The sequence below is a fragment of the Muscardinus avellanarius genome (genome assembly GCF_963383645.1).
Source record: "Muscardinus avellanarius genome assembly, chromosome: 20".
Lineage (NCBI taxonomy): Eukaryota > Metazoa > Chordata > Mammalia > Rodentia > Gliridae > Muscardinus > Muscardinus avellanarius.
In genome coordinates, this window is record NC_137806.1 from 26075248 (window position 1) to 26076878 (window position 1631).

The 1631-nt window shown below is 55.9% G+C and overlaps 1 protein-coding gene across 1 annotated transcript; it reads left to right on the plus strand.

Moving 5' to 3' along the window:
* Positions 1-809: 809 nt before the first annotated feature.
* CALML5 (calmodulin like 5) lies at positions 810-1259 on the plus strand (the record flags this gene model as incomplete). The annotated part of the gene is made up of 1 exon (XM_080717299.1): positions 810-1259. The coding sequence occupies one exon, from the start codon at positions 810-812 to the stop codon at positions 1257-1259; it is 450 nt and encodes a 149-aa protein (XP_080573425.1).
* Between the last annotated feature and the right edge of the window lie 372 nt (positions 1260-1631).

Here is a 1631-nt window from a genome sequence, read left to right on the forward strand (position 1 = left end):
GAAGGGAGATAAGAAGTCTTTATCTGGCCTCTGAAATCACACTTTACAGGTGCACTTAATTAACAACTCAGCACCCACTGTGGTTCTGGATGCAACCCAGCTCCTTGCTTTCTGGAAGCTAAAGGCCCCCCCCCCAAGCCAAGGGAACCCCGTCCCGTGCTCTAGATCTGCTGTCCCGTGGACTGAGAATTTGAGGAAGACCACAGTTGTACCTAGACAGACTCAATACTCCCCTGCCTCCACCAACCCTGCACCTGGGGCCAGAGCAGAGAGGAGAGGAGAAGGGGGACACGAGACACTGCTCTCTCTCCTCCTGGGAGCTGCAGTGCCCCCTGCCCCTTCCAGCCTCAGTCTCTGCAAAGTTAGGGAAGCTCTCTTGAACCCTTGGACTTGGTGAGGGTCTCTGTGCTAATTAGCTGCAGAAGAACTGTGGCCTGGACAGATGTCCCTGTAGTGGGGTGGTCTGTCATGGGGCCAGGAGAAGCAGGTTGGCCTGGTTCCCACCCAGTTCTCCTTGTGGCCCCTCCCATCCCCATTCCTGACTTTCTGGTCTGCAGCTGGTCTGTCCCTCCCTGGGAGGAGGATCTCGCCTGAGGACAGGTGCAGGGTGGGGAACCTTCCTCCTCCCTTTACTCCAATCGCAGAAAAGGAGGGGGTTCCCTTGTCAGCGCAAGGCTGTTCTACAGCTCTGCCCTCTGACAGACACCACCTCAGATCCCAGTGGCCGCTCTGAGCTCTGGACCACAAGCCCTCAGAGAAGCAGCTTGACGTCTGGTTGGCAGCTCTACGAGGTGCAGGGGAACGCAGGCATGGCTGAGGATATGCCCCCCGAGCAGGTGGCTGAGTTCAAAGCGGCCTTCTCCCAGTACGACAAAGATGGGGACGGCAAAATCAACGTCCAGGAGCTGGGCGAGGTGATGCAGGCCCTGGGCAGGAAGGCCTCCAAGGAGGAACTGAAAGCCATGATATCTAAGGTGGACACAGATGGTGACGGGGCCATCAGCTTCGAAGAGTTCCTGGCAGCGATAAAAAAGAGTAAGGCGGCCTTGGGCGGTGAGGCGGAGCTGCGGGCAGTCTTCAGCGCCTTCGACATGAACGGTGACGGCCACATCACCATGGAGGAGCTCAAAAAGGTCATGGCCCAGCTGGGGGATCCACTTTCTCAGGAGGAGCTGGATGCTATGATCCAAGAGGCTGACGTGGACCAGGATGGGCGGGTTAGCTACGAGGAATTTGTACAGATGCTCACCCAGAAATGAGGTTCCCTGGGAACTGGCCCCACCCTGTCAACCTGGCCGGGTTCTTGGGGCTTTCTGGGGTCCTAGCTTTTATGGTGGGTTAAAAAAAAAAAAGAAAGTCTAGGTTGGTGGCTGGGAAATTGCCTCACTGATGAGGAAGGTACTCACTCTCCTGGGACTGAATGCCGCTCTGTCCTGGGCTGCTCAGGAGCCCAGGTGGTCTCCTTGGGCAGGCCTTCCTCTTCTCCCTGCAGTGGAATGGGTTCTTCCTACACCCCAGGGCTCTTGTGATGCTCTAAATAAAAGAAATGCAAAATCCAGCTGGGTGTTTGGTGTGTGATTGGAAAGTTGAAATTCCAAGGGCCCCAAATAGTTCATTTAAGAGTCTTTGAG